Genomic DNA, 22717 nt, shown 5'->3' on the forward strand with positions numbered 1-22717 from the left:
TAGTAAAAGTAATTAAGTGTGAGGAAACCTGATTCTTAACTATCGTGCAGTACTTTGCCAAGAGATATATACGGAAACTTAAGTACACTGTCAACAGCTACTTAGGTATTGCATGTCGCAACCTACTTGCTTAATGTCATCACTGCAGTGTACAGCGTCTTCTGTCACTAATAAGGCCCAAACACCATATTAACACTAAGTCTTATTGGCTTATATTTGTAATTGTCTGTAAAGCACATAATATCTGGTTTGAAAATTGCTACACAAATGAAGTTGTTGCATAGCAATTACGGGAGAACACTCATCTGAAACCTTGCCCTTGAAAAGTTTTCCATTCCCTCTCTCTAGGTCAGTGAAATGCCGGCTTTCTTTTATTAGCACTTCATTAAAATTCATTAATTGCTTCCTTTCTCCTGGGCGCAGCCGGAATCAAAACTGGAACTGATAAAAATGAGACGAAGAGCAACTGTCCTGTGCTCCAGATACACAACCTCCGATGACAGGCTGCTGGAAAAACACCTCCTCACCCACCCATCCATCCCCGTGTTGCACAGAACAGACAACAAGCACATAGAGGCAGAGGCAGCAGAGCAACTTAAAGAAGTAGACGTAAATTTTATTTACTTGTTCTGTACATAAAGGGTCCATACCAGCACGGGTGTTAACCATGGGAAATATTAACACATGTAAATGGTATAAGAAAATAAAAGGCACAATTTTTCCATTCTTAAGTAAAAGACAACAGAGGCTTTCCTAGAATATGAGAAAAGAGCACAGTAATACTGTTAATGCCTTTACAAAACAAATCTGAAGCATGACGAAAGCAAGTTCACCTCAAGAAAGAAATAATCAGGGTGTATTGCTTAATTAGTAGGTTTCATGAAGGTTGACAAGGAAAACCCATACTGGTTTGATTTCACAGACCAGGCGGCATTAAAATAAGTCAAACTTTTTATTTATTAAGGAAATAAGAAATGACATAAAGCAGCATTTGGCCGGGAAGAACCACCACCCCGGCCAAGAGGTCATGCACAGAGGCAACCAGCAGGCATTTTTCCCTTTTGAAAAAGTCACCTTCGGTCAAAGTTCTTTTATTCAATAACAATTTATTTAAACAAAAATGCTTGATTCAACAGCTGACTACAAAAAAACAATACGACTGAAAGTTGCACAATGATATTACTCTACTGAGTGAAAGGCTGAGCAGGGATTTAAAGGGAAAGCACTAAGGGGAGAGACACAGCAGAGAGGGCAAAGTGGGGGTTCATCTTTACAGCAGAAATCTAGGGGTCAGCACTGTTCGCACAACTGTTTAATCCTCAGCTCCTACTGATCAAACGGTGGAATTGATTCCAGCCTGGTACGAGCAAAGAAGCTTTCCGCTACTCCATTAGGGTCTGCTTGCATTAAGACGACTGACAGGCAAACAATTTGCACGGACCCAATATTTCAGGAATAGGGCCGGCTGAAATTCTAAACAGACAGGTTCAACATCACATTAAAAACATAAGGTTAGGGAAGGGGACTGCATGTGCTAAAAGTTGCATTTCTCTTACTCTCTGAAAAAGGCATTGATGGGATCTCATTGGCTTGCTGAGACATTTTCCCCTCCTCCCCTGACCTATACCAATGGACGCAGGAGGCGCCCACGTCAATGAAAAGCCCTTAGCCCTCGTGCCGCATGGGCACTTCGTTTTTTAGCTAGCAGCGCTAATCAGATGCTTGTGGCAAGTGCTGGTTGGAGCTACTGCTGTTTTGCTATTTGACTTTTGAAAACCTGTTCAAAGCTTGACACTGCTGCAAAAAAGTTGAAATATTTGATTCTTCTAGTGCTTGGCACTCTGGGCACTAAAATCCTGCTAATCTCTAAGCGCTGTCCTTTCAATTGAAAATGGTGTGAAAAACAAGCCAGGACTGTAAAGAGAGGTACCTTACCCCTCTACCATACATCTGCTCCATGTCACGAATAAAAAAAAAACCAAACAACTTCAATCTGTACTGCTGATCATATGGCACAAATAATAAAACGAGATGAAATCACATATGGCTGTTTCACATGTTGTCTTGAGAAAAGATAAATAAGGGAACTCTTGTCAGCCAGAATTGTGTCAGGCTGGAGAATGGATGGGCTCTATAATGTCAATTCCAAGATAGATCCTCCTCCAAAGCCTCCCCCTTTTCTCCTGCTTCCTCCTCTGGCTCCAGTCTCTTTCTGTCAGTCATGACACACACACATCATACACACATATCAAAAACCTGTCAACCTGAATAACTCGTGGCCAAGAAATCTGTGTGTACGTGTGTGCTTGTGGTGATGGTTAAGGTACAACAGTGACTTGATTGTTTGGAGAAATAACATTTGACTAGCTGGTTAGCTCCTCAATGCCTCAGTGCTCTCCTAAGTCCGTAGGGAAATTGCTTTTCCCTATTTCGTACAAATATCCTCACATCGACAACACAAACACACACCAATGCTTTCAAAATCCCAAAGAATTCAAAACGTAACAAATATTTGGAAAAATAAAATAAAAAATAGATCAGTTGTGATGTAATGTGGTAAATATCCATGGTGAATGCACACGCACACACGCATGCGCACACACTCGCATACACACACACACACACATGCACACAACACAGGGATGCCCAATGATCTGGAAATGAAAAGGACACTAAGGCAAAAAACGCTGCCCAGCCTAGAACCAAGACGTGGGATTGGGAACTGGGGGGCGGGGGGGAGTGGGGTCAGGTTTTAGTTGGGGACCAAAGTCCAAAGCTGTAAACAGTCAGAAAGCCTCGCGACGGTTGGCAACAATAGAGGGGTCGGTATCATGGCACAGCCCCAAGCAGGCAAGCACGTAACCATGGTGACACTGGCGGGGAGGGTGGAGACAGCCAGCAGATTTGGGTGTAGGTCGATACTGGGGAGAGGGTTCAGTCGAACTCTTAGGTCAGTCACTCTCATCTGGGTTCTGGGGGTCCATTATTTTGACGTGGGTGAACGGGAAGAGACCGCTCCGTCCGTTCACCTCTCCCTCCCACTGACCGCTGATGTTCATTCGCGTCACCTTGACGATGTCACCGACCTGAGGAGACAAGGACAGGGACAGAGTCACAAAAAGAGCCTGCCTTGTTCACAATACAATTAAGTGCGTACCTACAAACACAAACAAACATACAAATTGATGATACATATGATGATACATATGATGAACAGACAGTGGCTGGCAGGCATGGGATATGCTTATCTGACGATTTTTCTGCCCCACGACACGTATTGTCACATTTTTATATTGCGATATACTGAATTTCGATTAACCCATCCCTAGTGGCTGGACAATATGACCCTATCAAGGCCATATCAATTTAAAGCAGAAGTTTATTCTTCACAACAAATATCACAATGTAAAACGACAGCGAGTGTACAATAGTTGCACACACACACACACACACACACACACACACACACACACACACATATGCCATTTGGTGGTCAGTTTTAACCAAAGTGCCTTGCAGTGTGATGAGTGCGTACACTTTTTTGCTTGGGTGGCCACAGTGTGAATGGAACTGCTAACTCTGGCACTGTTAGTACCCTGTTCAGCTCACTGAGTCACATGACGACCTTTGGTAGTGATACCAGCCCAGGTTTCAATTGTAAAACAATACTACATCATAGAAATCTGAATAAAATAATCGATAACCCACAACACCTAAAGTTGCAATAGAATTAGAATGCCATAATTAAACAAGTCGACTTCTTTTTTTCTCCACCTCAAAGCCATTGATAATTCTTCTGAGGAGGGGGAACAGAAAGTACAAAATGTATTTCCTGTAGGCCATATTTTGCTGATACACAACTTCCCCTCTTCTTGTTTGCTAATAAAAAAACAGCACGCTAGTACAAATGGTGCACATGATAATGATTGATCACCTGGTGCATCATTTTCTGTAGTCAATATGATGTAAACCATGAAAAAGACACAGCATGGATTCAGGAAACACCAGTACAGTACAGTTTCTCATTGTGGTACTTTTTCCGAGTACCAGTTCTTTGTGCAACACCAGTCTACAACTAAATAAAATGTAGGGTTCTATATTAATCAGAACTCAATATCTCCCCCCTTCACACTTTTGTACATTTCCAAAAGTGTTCAAACTGGAATTGTATCAGTTTTCCATACTTTTAGGATCTTCATTGGTACCTTCAATTAAAAGAGCAGTGATCACTCTTCCATTAGCTTCTTTGCATCCAGGTCACTGTTGTTCCATTGTAAACCAGTTACGGTCAATGACAATCTTGGTGTTAAGGTTAAAGATCACAAGTGTTCTATATAATGCTAGCAGGAATTTACCAATACACAGGATATTGCAAGAAGAGGTGGTGTGATTGAGGAGTGGTTGTTCAGTGAACATAGATGTTTCACTGAACTGGGCTCATAGCACCGATCAGACCGATACTCACCTATACCAACAATGGATCTGTGAGCTTATTGATAGTATTCCCATGATGTCACATGCATTTCCTACCAACATGGTGCTTTACAATATACACAGCTCTTTGGCTATGGCTGTCCTCTGATTATAATCACCTGTTAATTTATTACAATAACCTATTATTTTCCTACCAAGATGGCCTTGTGGTGATGAAACAGAATACTATGCACACATCTCACACAATTGCCTTGACATTATAATACAAACTTTCTAAAATGTCATGTGTCAGATCTCCACCTGTGTTTTACACTGTGGTTTTAACAGATGACAGAGGAGCACAGAGTTTACGCTCAGATGATCTGTGACATTGTGTGTAACCCCAATCAGCTTGAGCCATATGCTCCTTATCACGCTTGAAGAGAAAAGTCGCCATCGCCAAGAACATGACTAAAACCTGAATGTGGAGGACACGCTATTTGTCGCTTAAAGTTCACGAATGAAGCTTCAAGGACATTCAGGCATAGACATTATCTGAGATGATAATCCTTTGCCCCATTCCGGAAAGGCAAGAATGCCACTTAGTCATAAAACGCTTCCCTGGATAAGGCCTGTCAAAGAAGCATGATGAACTCAAATTACATTACTATCACTTTTAGATTAGGTAAAAGAGTGTCAAAGGTGAGGGGAGGGGATTAAGCAATAATGCTGCTTCCACTGCCCATTTTTCCATCTTTACATTTTTATAAAGCGTGCTATATTGTTCCAGTGTTACCGTTTTAGTGTTAACAGGCATAATACTTGAGATACAGAAGAGATTTGCTGTTATGTACACAGACTACTAAAGTGTACTGCTAAAATCCTTGACAATAATCACTCCATCCCACAGCGCTAGTACTGCTCAACCTTTGTGCAATTTAAATTACAAGAAAAACAAATGGATTATATTTACTGTTAGGAAGCAAAATTTTAAATACAACGTGGTATTAAGTATTGGCCCCATCACCCTTAACTCAAAATAACCATACTTTACTAATAATGAAAACCCATGGATAGAGGGGCTTACAAGTAGACTAGTCACATACAGTGAAATCAAAGAATGACTTAAGATATAGCCTAAATGTCAAACCTCCAAACACTGAGGAGATAACCTGATTTCACTTGTTGGAGGCTGCCCGTTTCAGAAGTGAATAAATAATGACTTGAAGCTTCTGCTTCCTGAACCCAAGAGGCCCCAAAATAGCCGCTACAAAACTGTAGGGTTTCTGCTGTAGGCCATGACCTACTCTGAGCCAATGACAGAGACAAATAGCAGAGACAAGATGAGACAGAGGGAAAGTTGTGAATGTTTTCACACAAAATGAAAAGAATCAGGGGGCAAACAAAAAACAGTACCTTTAATGCTAGTTTCTTTCTAGTGGCTAGTGTCCTGGGTTTCTATTGGCTTCATTCTCTGGGTTAAAGTAATTTGCACAAAGTCAGTAGCATTAATATTTGCTAAAAAGTCAATAGTTCTATAGAGCCTAGTTACTAAGAAGTCTGTCTTTTGTGCTCAGTCTTGAGGCTGGTCTCAATCTAGTTTAACAGTAGTGGAGGATGTTGTCATATTTATTTATAGCTACTTTCCTGTATCTGTTGTATGAAACCTTTGCAAAAACAAAAAAAACAAAAAAAAAAACAAAATTGAAAATGCCTCAGGAGCATAGACCAGTCTCTTTTAGTCCTCAGATCAAGACAGGTCTCTGCAGGCAAACACAAACAATACCACGTTCCAAAAGGTAGCCAAAAGTTTCAATAATAAGTGATACTGAGAAAATAATTTCTAACACCTTTGACACCTGGTCAGAGTGGGTGTAGACTGTAGATGTAAAACTGGTGTGAGTTGTGTGTACAAAAGGAGGGGGAAGTCCTAATGAACTTTGGTGCCCACCATTTGTGAGAAACACAAATGCACTGGGGCTTACAGTAAGTGAGAGAGATGTGGTTAGGTTTGGGTTTCTTCGGTCTTCTTGTTCTTAGGCTGCAGCTAATCAACAGGCCAGGGATGAGGGGTGGGACGAAGGACGGTGGCATCCCCAGTTGCAAGACATGAACAGTATACCTGCCCACTGCCCAAGTTAGATCTGAACAAATCACCTCTCACTATTGTGTGTGTGTGTGTGTGTAACTTAATTTAAATATATCACAGCCTGACATAGATTATGGATGAATTACTTGTCCTTACATACAGTGAGGGCAGTGTGTCCAGTGGAATCTAATGGTGACCAGGGGTGATATGCTCCTGCACCGCACTCATGTTGGGCCGTTTTACACATCTCCGATTAAAAGGTATTACAGTTACTGTTTACAAATACCGTTATAAATACATGCAAGTTTGGAGAAAATTGTAGAATTTTAAGTTTCACTTTCATTTTCACAAGGGGAGGCCCTGTGGGATTGGGTGCAATGCTACTGGTCTGTGAATCTCACACTAACAATTGTACAGCCAGCTCTTTATAACGTGACGTGAATTTGACAAATTTAAGATTAAAATTAAACAACTTAAAAAAATATATATATGTTACTGGATGAGAACAACTCTTCTTGGGCGGGCCGCCTGATTAAAGGCTATGAATGGGAAACACTGCAAGTAGTTTAAACTCAAAAGGTTATGTAGGCTATATCTAATTCTGTGCATGCATGCATCATGACAGGAAACACCCTACGGATGTTTGTAATGTTTGTATCTATACTCTACTCTTTCAGACGACCATAGGCCTACGCCACCTGCAATGACAACAGCAGGTTCTTGTATGCACTTGTATGCACACAGACACACTTCTGACCCACTTTATGACAGGTGGGGGAAAAAAGTTTGATGACCTGTGGCCACTGAAAAACAAGTTAAACTAGCTTAGTTCTAGTTTCAAGCTCGCCACATGTGAAGCTGACCAACGTAAAAAGTATCAAACCCAAGTATGTCACTTGCATATTCATAATTTCTAACATCTAGGCTAAGCTGATGACATCACAAACGAAAAAGAAAAAAAAAAAAAAAATCAAAAAGATCCATGGCAACCTGCTTAGGCATACACGTTGCACGCTACAATTAAAAACCATCCTTGCATTCAGAAAAGGTTCTGATGTATTTTTCACATGGAACTCTTACACCTGATCAATCAACAAGATGCCTACAAAAGAACTTCCAATACAGCTATGCAATACAATAAAATGTAAATGAATCACCCATATACAAAGGAAATATCCCTGCACATTATGACAGACTACTAACAAGCTGCAACTCTGTCATACACTAAACAGCCCAAATACCACAGAGATGGGTCCAGGCCTATCCATGACTTGCGGTGACGTCAGCGTTCTGTTGACATCGCCATATTGACTCCCAGAAAAGCGTTCCATTAAAACCACAGAATATACAACAAGCAACCATGAACAAGCAAACATCTCACCTCACTTTGGATGAAAACGAAAGACATTTTAAAAAGATGGAAGTTGCTGGAGAACGTGGCCCTTCCCCCTCTATCACCAACATCACTGACACCATTAACGTCTGCAGATAAACTCCTCAATCTGTCGTCTCATGACATATACATGTATCTTTTTCCACAACCCGTCTACATATATCCTTAAGATGTACAAAAGGTACTGATGGGTTTCGGTATTTCATTTCAGGGTTGTTCCTGCTTTCTGGGCAGGTAAGCTAACCAATGTAGTGGGTTGTCACTCTTCCCTGTATTAGTGTGCTTTAAGGTTTATGATACTAATTATGAGGCAGCTAGGAATTATTGTAACATCACAGACCAAAATATGACTGTCACGCCATAGTGAGTGATTAGTAATCACGGTTAATCATTAATCATCATGCCTGCCACAAATTATATATTCTTGACTTCTTGTGTGTATTTACATGACACAACAATGTGCTATGACACAAACCTGTGTTTGGCTGCAAGTTAAACCTAGCCAAGGAAGAAGGGTCAGAGTTGACAACTGTAATAACAATGGTCATAAAATGTATTATCCGAGATGACAAAAAAGACGAAATGCTTGCTGCAAAGGCAATAAGTTTTACTGGGTAGCCACTGATCTCTCCTAATAACCGCTAGCCAACATTCATATCTCTCTTTTGTTAGAGGTTAAACAGGTAAATTTCTCCCCTCCATTTCAACAGTTATTACAACTGAAGGCAAAACATATGACAGACATGATAGTGAAGTGACCAACAACAATGGCAACAGCCGGTCTCAAGCACTAAACACAAAACAGTTGGTCCATTTTGAGGATTTGGAAAGTGACCTGAAATATGGCAAAAGCTACAGAGATAGCGGCATCTATTGAAGAGTAGAGGTAACTGCCACAGAGATAAGTGAATGAGCATCCAAAATGAATGGAAGTCAAAGAACATCGTCCCTAAAATATGCCTTCCTTATGGACAAACCAACATACAGAATCTCTCCACCTAGTGGCGACCGTAAACATTACAGGCCAATAAAATACCAAATTACTCAATTAAGCAGCCAGTTGTTGGCAGAGCTCAAGTGATAAAAAATATTTTTTGCAAGCAACTGTTAAATCCCAGTTCTTTTATTATCACCTCCTTTTCTGTTGAAAATAAGACTACAGTATTTCCTGGTGACAAAATGTACTAAAAAATTTATTGCACATTTGTTCTGCCTACGAGAGACTCTGTGACCCGCACATCTGTTTGAAGGAAAAACAAAATCAGTTCTGTTTGCATGTGATGAGCCACTGTGGCAATGTTGTAAATTTATACACGTGAAAACAAATATCACTAGATATCGGCTAAAATAAATTAAGCAAGAAGTCAAAAGAAAAAAAGCTGTGTCCTTGAATTTCAATCAACTGATTGATTTAATATGATCGGACAGTGGGAAATGTCTCATAGGAGGCCAAATGTACGCAGTTAATGTGTCCAACATTTGGATGTGGTTTGTAGGCATGTCACAGAAATGGTTAGCTTTTATCTGACAAACCATCCAGTGAATAACCTAAAAGTATCCTCTTATTGATTTAAAACTTGGAGCCTGCAGTAACTGTCATGGGAGAATCACGCCAACTCTCATGTTTGACCACACTCAGGACGGCCTATGGTAACAGGGCTGGAAAAGCTAATCAATTCAACCCCGCCGTTGTGTATTTTTGTCAATATTAGAGTCCTGACCATGAGGCCAGTAAATAAATGAAGCCATATATGGAATTGAATATTAGGCTTAATGGGCTTTCCGACAGCAAATCTTTGCAATATGCTGCACATGGGGCAGCAATTTTGTTCTAGTGTAGGGATAAGTCCTTCTCATCATCAGGTAGACAAAATTCACAGGCCTCATGAAAACAGAGTCACCAAAAACATGTAAACAATATGTATTTCTCTACTAGTATGAGCAAAAATTAGGAGTACAGATCAAATAGTATTGATATTTCTAACCCCATCTCTAACCCTTAAACTGTTACTGCTATTTACTTGCATGCTAAGTGGTTAGCCACCCAATCAGCTAATGCTAGCCCTTTACCAGTCAAGCTGCAAAAAAGCAACAATTTCAGCTTTCTCTACCATCCCCACTACCATGGAGCAGATTTCATTTGCGTACTCCACTGTCTGTGCTGCTTAGTCTGGTAGATTCACCCTATAAATATCAACCTTCCTCTTGTTGAAAGTGAATGGCACGTAGCGCATCTGCTGCTCCATCTGAAAATCCCGTAATGCTATATATGAGGAGAAGTGCTGAAAACTCTGAGTAATAGATGAAGGTTAAAGTAAATAAATAATTACTAAGAAAAAAAATCTGTAATTGTTCGGAGCAAGTAGAAATGGCTTAGGGAGCAATGGATTTGACCTAAAAAGTAGACTCTGAAACCTGCGAAAACCAAACACCAGGTAGACGGCAAGACTAAATGAATCTGCTGTACACGCATAAGACACTGTTAACCTGACTAATGAGTAATCTCTGAGCCTCTCTCTACCGCAATTTCACATTACAGCTGGTGAGAAATCAACAGTAAACAGACTTGTGAATTCATTTATACAGTAAAACCACTGCGCAAAGATGAGGCTCTTGCAGCACTGCTTGATGCCCAATTGGCACGTCGTCCATCAGCTGCAGTAATCTCACTCCTCCTGTGAGGCTGCTGTCCTTTATTGGTAATCCTTGGGATGACTTTAACAAATACTGAGGAGTCTGGAGCTCAGACGACGTGAGCATTTTTACCACCGCAAAAGCTGACTACTTTACATTTCCTCTTGAATGATCATCATGGACCGATTAATGGAATCTGAACTGCACTCGGTTGCTGGAAAGATGTTCTAGAGAAAATTAAGGAGATTTATCCTTACTGGATAGAGGTGGGCAATATGGACAAAATCTCAAAATATTTTCACGATTCACAACATGCAGCACAATATTTTTCCATTTTGCTTCTCCAACTTACAGAAGACGCTAGGTTGCAAGTTGCTGAAAAGTACAGCCCAAGTGGTAACAGTATAGTACTCCAATAGCAGCCATTAAAACAAGGGAAAATATATATATATATAATTTTTTATTTAATTTTATAAAATTCAAGTTTATTAAACATGTATAAAAGAATAATATAACCAAGACCAGACAATCAGGATCAGTCAAAGTCGGTTTTTAGAGGTAAACAAGCACTGCACAGCTTCAAGTCACGAATGAATAGTAAAATGAACAGTAAAACTCAAACTGCGCTCTGAAGTATGACCAGACCATAAATTCCCCGTGGCGAAACACTGTGGTTGCATCTTTAAGTTGGCATGATATTTTATCGTAGTATTACAAGTACAGTTGTGAAACAGCGTTTTCAGGGGGAAAAAATTGCAGCAGGGCAATTTGTAACAAGGGTCAACCGCTATGAGCAATTTATTGAAACCTTTATTTTCAACTGTTTTAATAGGATTGTCTGCTAGGTAAAACATTACAGCATCTGCTACCTCTTGCCTGTGTTTGCTTTTCTTTTCATATGGAGTACTTCTCTCAGATGGCTTAGCTAGCCGTGTGTGATGCACCTACTTCCAGGTTTGGAAGTCATAAATACAACTTGTCGCGCATCAAAGTGCTTTTGGTTGGAAAAAATATCAAAATGGACCCTAGGGCTGCACAATCAAGCATATATATATAAAAAAAGAGTATATCACAATTTTATGTTTCCACAATAAATGAAGTGTTTGTGATATTTTAAATTCACCTGAAAGTCCCAGTGTGGTATATACAACCCATTAATGTGAACATGCACCCATGTGAACAAAACTAAAGTGAAGCTGTAGAAGCAGGCAGCTCCAATGGGAAAGAAAGAGGGAAAACTTACATAGAGCATCTTTGGAAAAGCGTAGCGTAAATTCCCATTTTTTGGCTCCTTCATGTATGAGATTTTCAACAGCACTTGAAGGCAACTATTTGACTATTGACTATTCTCAAAGATGCACTCAAATGAGATGTTGAACCATGCAATTTTGGGTTTCCATGTTAGGAGAGTTACACACTGACTTGGTTGCAAGGTTGGGTGAAAGCAGTAAATGTAAGAAGGCAATAGCAAAAGCTATGAATGGAAATTCAAGCTTGGATTGTAGCCTACTATAACATGATGCCTCCTGTGAAGGCAAATTGTGACAAAACTGTAACTAATGACAATTTAAAAGGGTAATAAGGTAAAAGGGTGATAAGGGGGTAATAATAACAAGATTACTACTACACCATAGCGCACAATGACGCAATATATCTACAGGGGGTTGATAGGGTTGTTAATCAATACCAATGACTAAACAATTGCTTTGCCAGGTGTTGAGATTTCAACAACTCACTTTCTGCCCTGTACTCTCCACAAAAACAAAAAATCCCCACCCATTGAAATTTCAAAACACTCCCGTTTGCATTTTCAACTGCTCAACAATGGAAGACAGTGCTAGGAGCCTGCAAAGTGACACATTACCTGATGTTTCTGTTGGTTCTCTGCTCTAGTTAGCTAGCTCATTTGTGTCTGTTGTGAAAACGTGACTATTATTGGTGTCAATTATAGTCGCATAATTCAAGAGGTGGGGACTGTGCCAGAGACTTGTGTAGAAGCAGATAAGTTCTATTGATTCTGTCGCAGTTCCTACTGGTCACTGATATCACCTGATAAAGGTCATAGATTACTTAAGATTACTTTGGATATTGCTTGGAAATCTTTGATACCAATACCGCTAACTTGAATTAGATGTTGATAGCAAATTATACTTTTGTTGTTGACTCCCAAGGATTTGAACTTCTTTTTTTTGTGGGGTGGAGTTTAAAAAGACTGGATTAATTTGCTTCTGCAAATGGACACATTCCTCAGAAAATGCTTATGTATATGGCCTACCAACTTCCATCTCTTTGTATAATGATTTAGTAAATGGGGCAATGATACATTTGCAACAAGGTTTGTATTTGGTGAATCAGCTGAGATGCTTGTGAAGACATACTTAGGTCAAACAAAACTGGAAGGATCTTCTCTTCTGCTATCACCAGGGATTACAGAGCCATGAGCACTTTGAGTTCAGGACTGCACAATTAGTAATGGCTGAAATAATAATTTAAATCATTTTGCTTAATATGGGGGAATTTCACATTACATCACGTGATGCAAGAACAAACTTGCTAGACTTCTGCACGCCAGTTGGAAAATCCCACTTTGCAGCGTTACAGCCAGAGTGAGAGGAGGATGTGAACGCGAGAGGAGTGGAGGAGAAAAAAAAGCCAACTTAAGCCAGTTTCACACATAGAACCCGTAGGATTGCTGTGTTAACTTTTCCAGCAGTGCCAGTGGTTTCCCCTGTTCACACTATTAGCTACTATCTGTAAAATGTCCATGTAGAATGTGTTCACATGTGACATGATGGTCCCGGATAGGTGAGGCGAGGTCATATGTCACTTATTGGTGGAGAAAAATGGCAGATGAGGAGCTGCTGTGGCTGGGTACCAAGTCTCTCCTATTATTAATGTATACCACATTTTCTAGTGATGTTGTTGTGATGTTTCTAGTGATGCTGTTGTCTTGTCTCTGAGTCTATCTAATTTCCAGACATTTTTGAAAAAACACAAACAAAAACAAAAAAAAGACTCTTGCCGTGCGCAAGTAGAATGAAATACGGCACCCCAGCATCACTTTTGATTGGTTCGCTCACTCTACGTGAAAGCATATTATGCAAGACTGTCATAACTTTTTGCGTGCCTGGGAATATTACAGCTTTTGGTCACGCTAGTGTTGCAAATGAAGATTTGTGGGATTTTTTAAAAGATTCTTTTTTTGGCATTTCCCCTTTTAAACAGTTAAAAGTAGAGAGAGACAGGAAAGATAGGAAGAGGAGAGAGATGACTGGTGACAAGGGTCCTGGGCCGGATCAAACCCAGGATGTTGCGTTTACACGGTAGCTGCCTTAGACCACTGAGCTACCAGGCTATTCCCTCCCGGGAATTTCACTAGGTCTTGAGGGAGGAGATTGGCATATTCAATTTTCTGGAATATAAACTCCGACTCCCATTCACACAAAACCCTGACAAATTACTTTCAGGAGATTTCTTTCAGGGTCTTTGAAGAAATGAATGCCACTGACGAGGACAGTACATGAAGTGTAAGAAGATTGAATCTGACCTAGCACGGATACAATACTACCTGACAACCAGAGATGTTAACTCAAATGTTTATGACATCACAAACCGCAACTGCAATATTAACGAGAATTGCAATATGACATTTTTCCATGTTGTGCAGCCCAGAATGTGAAGTAAATGGATCAAACAAATTCACCGTTACGGCTCCTCTATTAATCCACACTTATCTTTGGGATTTTGCCTTGTAGATTTACCAAATGGAAACTTAATGTATTGTAATTTTTTTCCTTTGAAGAAAAAAATTGCTTTCTTTTCCTTTTGCTTTTCCAAACAACATTTTTTAAGATACTGTATACTCAATTTTGCAATGTCCACCTTCAGGCTTCACCTTCTCTCATGTGGAACCCAGAAATAGAGTTTGCAGTTGGAAACATTGGAATTAGGTTTTTTGTCATCAAGATTGTGATGATTTGAGGACCAAAATTATTTTCCTGCATTTAATGAATCTTATATCGACACCAACAATTTTCAACTCCAGCAGGTGTTCTAAATAAAATGAAATGTTTCAGTATTGACAAAATTCTACGATTGTTCATTTTGGAAACAAAATTTGAGATATACAATTATACACAATTAATTGTGTAACCAAAGTTGAGTTGGACTCTTTCAAGTGTCTTGTTATACAGTGCAGCCAGAACTTGAACCGCTTCTTTTATTTTGAGCACTGTGGAAGAATCATCAAGTCAGATGGTGCACTGAGGCAGTGTTGTTTTGAGTTGAGTAGACCACTATAGGTTGTGTATCTGGCATTAGCACTAGCTTGGCACATAGATGTACTGCATGTTGTTGCATTTAAACAAAAACACTGATAAACTGGCTGTGAGAGGAGGAACAAACTGGATTTCTCTGGTGATCCATGTATTTTTCTAAAAATGTAGGCTAAGTGTTTAAAGTTGGGACCAAAGGCAGTCTATTTTTCTGTGCTTGGTAATATTTATGTTATTCAATTTGAACCTAAATTGCGCCTAATTTCCCAGTCCTACATTAACTGGACATTAGAAGTCAAAAATACTGGTCACAATTCATGTAGGACAAATCTTTCAATTTTGACGAGACTACTTAATCTCTCATGAAGTAGAAATCCATAATAGTGCAATATTAACCTGCAAGTGAACCAACTACAATCCCAGAAAGAGGCAGCCAGAAAGAGGAGAGGGGGAGAGAGAGAAAGAACAAAAGAAAGACAGAAATTAAGAGAAGAAAAGAAGTGAAATTCCACTTTACAATACCTCTAGAGCCAGAGCCGTTTTGTCGTAGGCACACGGCACTCGTTTCTGGATGGCCTTGGCCATGACGGGGCCGTTCTGCATGGACGGTAGAGGGGTGATCACTGCTCCGGGGGTGCCAGGAGGCAGCGGCGAAGGTGTCTGGGGCTGGGCATAGGCGTGGACGTGGGCGGGCTCGGGGATCCCGTAGCTGTTGGAGTTGCGGGAGCCGTGGGCAGGCTGGCCGGGATGGGGGGAAGGTCGCACCAGCTTCTCCACGTAGGGCACTGGGATCATCCCAACGCGTCCCTCTTTGCTCTTGGCGCTCCACCACTGCTCCTCCGGCTTCTCCAGGATGATGAGGATCTCCCCCTTCTTGAAAGGAAGGTCCTCTGCATCGCTGCCAGTGAAGTCATACAGAGTCCGCACGTACTCCAGGTTCTCATCTGGGCCGCCCATGGGCTGGATGGGACCGGTCACTGTGCTTGGGTACCTGGGGAGCAGATAACACAGTAATGAAGCAGGGAAGGGAACCTACGGTGGTAATTATAAAATGTAGGCTACAGGCTTATTAAGATTCAAATGCTGGGACTAACAAAATCAGGGACATGTTTCCCAAAAGCATCTAGGATATTTTTTGTCCAATGGCTAAAGATGACAAAGCTGCTCTTAGGACTAAAGCTCTATTTTACATTTGTGAAAACGTGTGGTGATTCACATGTGCCTTTACTAGGAGCACTAGCCTAAGAGAGCTTATTAATGTAGTGTGTACTAGCAGAGCAATTTTGAACATAGCTTATGCTAAGAAATCTTCATCCAGCCACATGAAAAAGCCACATTTTTAAAAATGATGTAAATAATACAGTCTATGATGCAAGGCACGATCAGAGCCTCACAGGACAGGAAAGATGACCTTTTCATCCCCTGGCTAAAGCAGCCGGTATACAGCAAAAAATTTACATTAAACAGCTCTTTAGATTCCTAGAATGAAATAGAGTATGACCTAGAAATGATGGTTGGGTATTGGCTGATAGAGTACACAAACTTACAAGCCACAGCTTAAATTTACCAGCATTTGGCTGGTGGTGGTTCAATTTTCCACCATGGTGTCTCTGCCACCACACCGCCTGTCTGAAAACTTAAACACAGCGAGCTAGATGTGTGTTCAAAGTGCTGCTCTTTGAACCAGATTCAAATTTGGGCCACTTGATTGAAGGCTTAAGAGTAAACGATCGCAGAAGTGCTGCTGGCACTGCAGCCTGATTGGAATGTAGGTTAGTTTTGATAAATATAGATAACCTAGATTATTCAGTCTGTGATAGTAATGTGTGTGGATAAGTCAGAGCATATGGTTCATGTTTTATCGTCTCGTGTAACTTTGTTCTTCTGACCGGGTGTGTGCGGGTGTGTTGGGTGGGTTTCCTACCTGGGGGCTGGCTCTATCAGTGTAGTCGTATCCAGGTAGTGGATTTTGTAGAACTCCAGGAGGGCAGGAAGGTGCTCAAACTCTTGGTCGCCTATCTTGAACCTCTTGCTCGGCAACGAGTTGATGATATAGTGAGACACTTTGGAGTTCTCCGATACTGACAGCACGTAGTCGCCGGGGCAAGTCGACGAGTCTCGAACCAGAAACATGCCGTGTCTCTGTCCTTGTAATCTATTCTGTGCCTCTTGTCGCGACACGGGTCCGAAATACCAGGCGGACCGATCAGATGAATCAAACCGTGCAGTTGACATTTTTTTTTGTTCAAAAATAAATTAACAGCCTAGAAATAAACAAAACAGACTAGACAATAAATTAAAGCGTCTATGAGTAGCTGGGCTTGGCCAATCGCAACAAATTGGTGGGTTTTGAAGATGCAGGGCAGGGCATTCGTCGCCCTGCGAGGTTTTCGAGTGATTTCTACCCAAATGCTGCAGGCTCCGGAGACCTCCAATAAAAAAAAAGACACAACCTGACGTTTCAGAGACAGACTGCGACTGGCTTGATCCAACTTTGGAGCATAATGTGGTTCCTCTGTTTAGTACTCAATGGCAAAGTGATTGTTTGAGCAGCCCAAAAACAAAAACTTGGAAGAGAGACACACACCGAAGGGAGGCCAAAGCAACAAATGATCAATGAAGCTTCCCCTTTTTGTTCCTTCTTCCGAAAAAAAGTAACTAGCTTCTCTTAAAACAATTTATACGTCCTCCAGTCACTGTCAGTTTTGAAAAACGGAAAAGGTGGCCTCAGTGTCTCATCAGATGAATCCTCATATCGATAAAATGTTACCAATAGGCGCGGGTCGGAAACGAAATTGTTACTTTGTATCTTCTTGATCTCGCAGTAAGGCACACGTCATGGAAATGCGTTTTTGAATCCCCTTTCTCGAGTCGGAGCAGACTTTTGAGGCAGTACAGCAAAAAAATGGCGGCCCGCAACACGTCTTCACACAAAAAATGAATTCACAACAGCGACTTGTCTCCTGCGCGTGCATTTGAAGAGCTGCTACGAAATTATACGGCGGCTCTCCCGCGCATTACTATCGGCTCGTGCGGAATCCAAGCTCACCGAATCTGTATTTTATACTTTCCCTTGTTTCTGTTCGGCCCCCCTCTCCGGAGCCACTAGAAGTGCGAGTACGAGACCGAAAAATGGCGACGGGAGGGCAGGTCTGCGCGCTCCCGCTTTCTATCTGCACGTCACTGACGCCCGGAGGGGAGGGGAGGAGGAGGGGAGGAGGGAGGGAGGGGAGAGAGAGGGTGGGCGGATGGCGGGGACAGCTAAGTGTCAATCATGTTTCCGGCACAGACAGATAATATTAACAGTGGGACAAACCATGAAGCAGTGGTGAGCACCATGAGTCAAAGCAACCACCAACATAAATAAAAAAAAAAACGATTACACATTCAGAAAAGCAGCATTCATGTACGTTTTTCCCCTTTAAAATACCCTATATTCACATCACTTGCATCAGTTTGATATTATCTAAAATACGTATGCCAGCCTAGAAAGACGGGTAAACTATTCCACAAGTGAAGAGGTGAATTGAGGTTTACCCTCCACTACATCCCTACATCCCTGGATGAAAGAGATAGAGTTTTAGGCATCTATCCATACCTATTTAGGTCACATTCATTTTCTTTATTTTGTCTTTAAGGTGACAAAATAAACGACTCAGAAAAGTTTTGGCTTATGGTCAATATATAGCCAAGATCAATGGTCCAGTGGGGTCCGGCGACGACCTGGACAGAATGAAGAAGAGTTTAATTTCACTATTATTGCTCTCCCTTGAAGCGATACCAGTGAGAAAGTGTATAAAGATGACTGTTGTGATTCATTCTCCTAACTGATGTTATCTCCCCACCTGCAGTGTAGACACAATTTCACACCAAGTCATATCTGACAACAAAAATCTACTCAGACTTAGAGACAGACTTACTGAATGCAGGTCCATACTCTAATGTGGATCTATTTAAGATACGATTGTCTTTGTAGCCCTATTATGTGTTTCAGTACTGTATGTTTTTGTAAGCAGACTAGTTAATGGCTCTCCACCAATATCACCAAGAAAAATTCCTGTACAATTGCTTTACTTGGTGAAATGATTCTGATTTTTTTTATCAGTAGGCCTAATTCAAAAAGCAAAGCTAAACCCTGGGATACCATTATTCTGACTGGAATTATATGATGGGTTTCTAATCATTAATGATCTGAACTGTAGTTTGTAAGCTATACCTACCGGTTCAGAAGTAGGCCTATAGTTGTTCAGTCAACAGCTATTTCAGGCCTCCAGTGAATAGGCTTTACATATTTCCCTATTTTCAATTCCTGTTGATCTCCAACTTCCCCTCTATTCAATCTCATAATAAGTATTATCTGGCACAGAGCTGACACATAAATTTGGACCTCCACAACTTACCCAACCCACAGCACAATGTACTGAAAGGGACAGGGTGAATTTAAATGCAGGGGACAGTGCCTCCCAAGTAGCCTCGACGAACAAGAACACAAATGAGAGAAAGCATGTTAGAAAACACCGACTGAGCATGACGAGCGGCCCGATGTGGCAGGGCAACTTCTGCTCATTGATGAAAGTAAAAGATATAAAAAGGTAGTTCTGTTCCTCTGGTTATTGAGGTTTCAGTGACCGTGCCTCATGGGGCTGCAGCTGGCACAGAGCAGCTCTCATCACTGCAACACTGTCTGAATGTTAATAGATTTGCACCCACTGGGTCTTAATGGCTAACGCCTGCCAATTCCCACATTTCCACAAAGGCTCAGTGATGCAACAAATTGGATGAAAACAATCAGGGTTTCTTCCTCCTCAGACACGGTTGTAGAAAATTCTGCTCATATGTAGGGCTATGTATCGTTTACAAGCACAAAGCGGAAACCATACAACACCTTTGGTTTTACCATACATTCTGGCATAGGCTTAATTACTTCAAAGTGACAACAGCCGGATCATTAATATGGATTTTTCACGTCTTGTCTATCTTAAGAGTTTGTGAGTGAAAGTGACCAATGCAGATAATTGGGTCATATTACCATCCCAAATTGGAAGCCCATATTCCATAATAAGTAGGAAAAAATAAACATTGAGCGCTATTCCTGCAAGATTTTGGAAAGGAGGCTTTATGCAAAATACAATCAAGGTAGGCTATGACATCTCTGTGTGTGACCTGCCATCAAATGTTCATAGACATTCATAGAATCCCATGGCGGATACTCTCAGTGAATAGTTTCTTCAGAAATAACACCCTCTAGTGGGTAAGGGCGAGCAACAATGTCTAAGTTTTTTTTTTTAACCTTTATTTAAACATAACAGGCAAGTTGCACATTCTTATTGAGGGCAACAGCATGTGGAAGTAGTTGCAGGGGGATGGAGGGTTACTGTGGTACAAACCTTCAGACATGGGAGCTGTCCAGCACAGCCGGAGCCTTGAGCCACTTCCACTGGAGCAGAAATTAAGTGTGTTGCTCAAGGATACCATGACAGTTCCTGCCAAGGGAGATGAGGCTATCTTGCTCACTCCTCCCCCAAGACTTTCCCAGATGCTTCTGGGAGCCAACTGGTGTCTCTCAGTCTACTCTGTATGCAATAATAATGCTACAATAATGCTTCTCTAACCATTATCACTGCCGTATTTAGATTTTTCCTTATTTCAACTGGGTAATATGGAGGGAAAATCATTGTGGTTAACTGTGTTCAAAGCTCAAAGCTCTCATGAATCGCAATGATGAATTAATTTCCATTTAAAACCATCTTCTTTTATTGGTTGTGATAGTATTTATTGCAGTAAAGTTTATTGTACATTATATTTAACAACCATGTCTATTCAAAATCAACAGTGCTGGCAAAGGTCATGATCTTAACTGTTCATTAGAATTTATTTTGTATTTTTCAATGGGAAAACGAACAGGGATTTCCTCAAATATGAACCTGACCAGGAAAGGCTGTAGATGTCACCTTCCTTCTATAGGTTTAGGGTGAGGTCATGGGTGCCTAAATTAGACGATTCTGCCTCAGGGTCCTCAGGATGGGGTTTACACAGGTGCCTGCTTACTCAGTGCTGGGCAAGCTCAAAGATAGCCCGTTTGGACTAATAACCACAACATTAATTACCTATTCCATACCTAAATTATGTGCAGCATATGAGAAGAAGGAGAAGAAGAAACCTACTGAATTAGCAGCCGAGGCTGTATAGTGAGGCTGGGGCTCCAGCCTGTGGATGCTGGGTAATGTGGATTTGTAGCCACATCCAGTACCAGTTTATTCATTTGATTCATGGTCCGGGCTTCTGAACCAGCTGAGGAGGGCAGGCAGTGGCTCCAGCTGTGAAGAAAAGACACCAGTTGGGGTCCAAAGTATGGAAGTCCATCTCATGACAAAGATAGGAGTTTATGCATCATATGATGACAGAGCCATGGCAGCAGAAGTGGATAGTCATACATCGTCCATACTCAGCTCCTGGTATAATTGTTTTACAAGAACGGGAACACATGGCATGCATGTAGTGAGGGTTTATAAACATTTTTTAAACAACTAGTAAAATGTATCAAATTCATTGTAAACCCTTTGAAATACAGGGTAACAGGGTTGACATGATTGTTACCATCAGTTAAACTGAAATATGTAACAATCTAGAATAAGGATTTTGTGTTGGTAAACGTTTTAACAAATTATATTGAAATATGCCAGAGGGACTTAAAATGTACAGATTTGGAAGAATGACTCTGATACAGTTCAGTTTCTGAGGTGCAAAGTGGGCTGTTTCAAGCTAGGAAGTCCAGCCATCCCTTTACCTAATGATTATTGGTGCAATTCGGCTTCCAAACCACTCAACGATTTCCAAACCATTGAGTGGGCTGTTTCAATTATTAGCCTGGCTGTTGGTACAGTGTGGCCTCTGAACTGCTGACAGGCCGTTCCAAGCCTGCAGGGTCAGCCATCCCATTAATCTATTGCTGAGATTGATGGCAAAGTCAGACTTATTGCGAAAGATGTTGTGGGATAGAGGTAGGGATAGAGTGTAGATGCAATATCGAGTAGTGTAGGATTAGTGTAGATGAGTATAGGACAGCTGGTGTTGAGAGGTGTGGTTCTGGGATGGTAGAATTTACTGTTGAGCCTTCTGAACGTGTCGTGGGGCGAATTTAACAAAATATCTGTGGTGGGAGGTGCCACTCTGTAACCTCAATGACATGCCATTCTACGTTCTTCTAACATCCAAGCCTGATTTCTGCATAAACAACACAAGGGCTAGTTACATCAGATCCTATGTTTTGGTAAATGCATGAGTATTAAGTTGTAAGCTTAGACTAAATTGTCATGGAGGCTTGTGCGATGTGGATCAGTATGTACCAAAGTCTCTACACCGATGTCACTGAGATATTTTCCTGTACATTTAGCGATTAAAGCAATTTTGATTCTGATTAGACTATTCGGCCTAAAGGTTACAGAGTGGAGTATGCTGACTGGGCCAACAGCATGCAGCGCGTTGCCAGCCCCACCTGGCTGCCTGCAGTTCTTAACCTGCCCCAAGTTGTTGCACAACTGTAAGCTAAGTTTTGACTCATGTTGTGAAATTAAGCTAGAGCTGTGGTGCTTTTATATTCGCTTGCCTGTATGAGGCTTTTCAACAGTGGAGGACAGCGCTTTCAGTGTTTAAATGACCATCTCACTAATAAATGGTGTCATCAATGACTGAGCTGCATAGGTATGGTAGGTTTTCACTGAAAATTATTTAATAGCAGAATTTACTGGTATATCAGATTGCATGTAATTTTCCTATTTAGACAGCAATGACAATATAAAAATGTATTATAACTGATGGGGAAAATGTTAATAAGATACAAAATATTTTTTGTTCTTGACTTGTCCATAATTCAAATAAATTCTTCTGAACATAATTCTTTTAATTTAATCATTT

The 22717-nt window shown here is 40.9% G+C and overlaps 1 protein-coding gene across 1 annotated transcript; it reads right to left on the reverse strand.

Moving 5' to 3' along the window:
• Positions 1-933: 933 nt before the first annotated feature.
• Positions 934-17931, reverse strand: crkl (v-crk avian sarcoma virus CT10 oncogene homolog-like). The gene is made up of 3 exons (XM_071914672.2): positions 16728-17931; positions 15326-15794; positions 934-3086 (listed from the first exon to the last, which is right to left on the reverse strand). Exons 1-3 carry the CDS (start codon positions 17036-17038, stop codon positions 2952-2954), a joined length of 915 nt encoding a protein of 304 aa, XP_071770773.1. The 5' UTR covers positions 17039-17931; the 3' UTR covers positions 934-2951.
• Positions 17932-22717: the final 4786 nt, after the last annotated feature.

The sequence above is a fragment of the Centroberyx gerrardi genome, chromosome 2 (genome assembly GCF_048128805.1).
Source record: "Centroberyx gerrardi isolate f3 chromosome 2, fCenGer3.hap1.cur.20231027, whole genome shotgun sequence".
In the NCBI taxonomy this organism is placed as follows: domain Eukaryota; kingdom Metazoa; phylum Chordata; class Actinopteri; order Beryciformes; family Berycidae; genus Centroberyx; species Centroberyx gerrardi.